At 48.1% G+C, this 1,800-nt stretch overlaps 1 protein-coding gene across 1 annotated transcript in view; it reads left to right on the forward strand.

Moving 5' to 3' along the window:
* The window catches only part of ITK (IL2 inducible T-cell kinase), a 50,644-nt gene that overhangs the window by 35,679 nt on the left and 13,165 nt on the right, over positions 1–1,800 (forward strand). Inside the window, exon 9 of the mRNA XM_015565663.1 lies at positions 1,621–1,703. Within this exon, the coding sequence (XP_015421149.1) occupies positions 1,621–1,703 (83 nt within the window). The remainder of the gene's footprint in view (positions 1–1,620; positions 1,704–1,800) is intronic.

A 1,800-nucleotide genomic window follows, 5' to 3' on the forward strand; every position in this document is an offset into this window, starting at 1 on the left:
CCCCCCCACACACACATCCTGCATGTTTAGGGCCAAGTGAGAGGAAGCAGATTGTGTTTCTGTGCAAGGATAAGCCGTTAACTCTCAGTGCTTTGTGAGACAGAGACCGTTCATCAGGACAGTTATAAGTAAGAGCTGCCTGTGTAGCTCGGTCCGTGGACATCAAACCTGAATGTCTATAAGGATCACATGGCTTTGGAAAAGTTCAGGTACCAGGGCCCCCGTCTTGAAGATTCTAGTCTGTAGATTTGGGGCAGAGCATGGTCAGTTGTTTGCTGTTGCTATTTTGTTTTGTCTCAGGGACTTATGATAATCAACGAAGTTTGGGACTTGGGGTTTAGGGAGTTAGGCCAGATCAGCGGTTCTCAGCCAGAGGTGGTTTAGTCCACCAGGGGACACTTGCTAATGCCTGTCATCTAGTGATTAGAGGCCAGGGATGCTGCTATAAACAGGAAAGGCTCCTACCACATAGAATTACGGGGCCCAAGAGGTCAATGGTGCTGAAGTTGGGATAACCATGAACTAGATAGCCTTTACATGGTCCTTTCTAACCCTGAGGCTCTAGGATTCACACAATTAGCATGGCCATCTGTGGGTATTACTTTTATGTGTAGACAGCCCACCATTGGGGTTAGGGAATGGAGGGGCCTGTGTTGTTCTAAACTGTGTATGCTTTGCTCCACATGCTACAAGTGTATGCCCACCACACAAGGTTCCTGTCTCTTTCTGGCCTTCCCTTGACCACACTATGTCTGCGTTAAGTAGATCATAATAATAGGTTTTGCCAATATTACCAGCAGAGATTTACAGGTGGGTGGGAACAGAGCATTAGACATGAAGCACTCAAACAAAGCTAAGATTTTAAAGTTGCCACCAGGAAGAAATAAACTGGAATATCCGTGTGCTTATACTGATTTCATCAGCGCTCGCAATATTGTCGGGGGAAGTGAAGGGGACATACTTGGGTCTTCCCCTTCTCTCCACTTCCCTCGTGTGCTCAGGAGCTTCACATTTTTTTCTCCTTTTGCCCGATAGCAAAATCGACACTTTGGAAACGGCCTAACAGATTTTTTTTCCCATTAAGGGACTGATAAAGTTTCCAGGACAGAAAGCTTATGCCCTTGTGGGGGAATGCAGATGTGGCTTCTAACATTCGATGAATGGAGGCACCACGGAGTAGTAGAATGAGTACTGGCTTTGCTCACAGGCCACGTTCAAGGTTCAAATGCCAGGTCTGCCCCTTACTGGTTGTAGGTCATGGGAAAGTCACTTAAACTCTCTGGCACTCGGTATCCTCATCAGGAAATCGAAGATGGTAACTTCTAGATTGTAGTGTTGTGGTGAGGGTTGGACAGTATCTGCAAGGAATCTGGCACGTGGCCAGCTCCAAGAGGGCTGTTTGTCTTCATTACTACTTAGATCCTCACTAGAATAGTCTCTGACCCATGGCCCATGGTAAGAGCCCGAGAGGTATCTGTTGAATGAATATGTAAAATGGCAGCCATTGTTGCTGAAAGTCTGCTCTGTGCCTAGCTGGCCTACAGATTCACCACCACCACCACCACCACCCCGCCTGGTTTTCTGGGATCGCTAACCTTCCATTCTTTCTAACCATTCCAGGGCAAAGAAGGAGCCTTCATGGTACGGGATTCCAGGACTCCAGGCACATACACCCTGTCTGTCTTCACCAAGGCCATCGTAAGGTATGGCGCCACCTCACTTGGCAGAGTGGGGAGAGGCCGTCCTGAAGGGGATGAAGAGGGCAACCCACAGCAATGTCAGAGCAAGAGGTCAAAGGGT

The sequence above is a fragment of the Myotis davidii genome, unplaced genomic scaffold (assembly GCF_000327345.1).
Source record: "Myotis davidii unplaced genomic scaffold, ASM32734v1 scaffold18, whole genome shotgun sequence".
Taxonomy (NCBI): domain Eukaryota; kingdom Metazoa; phylum Chordata; class Mammalia; order Chiroptera; family Vespertilionidae; genus Myotis; species Myotis davidii.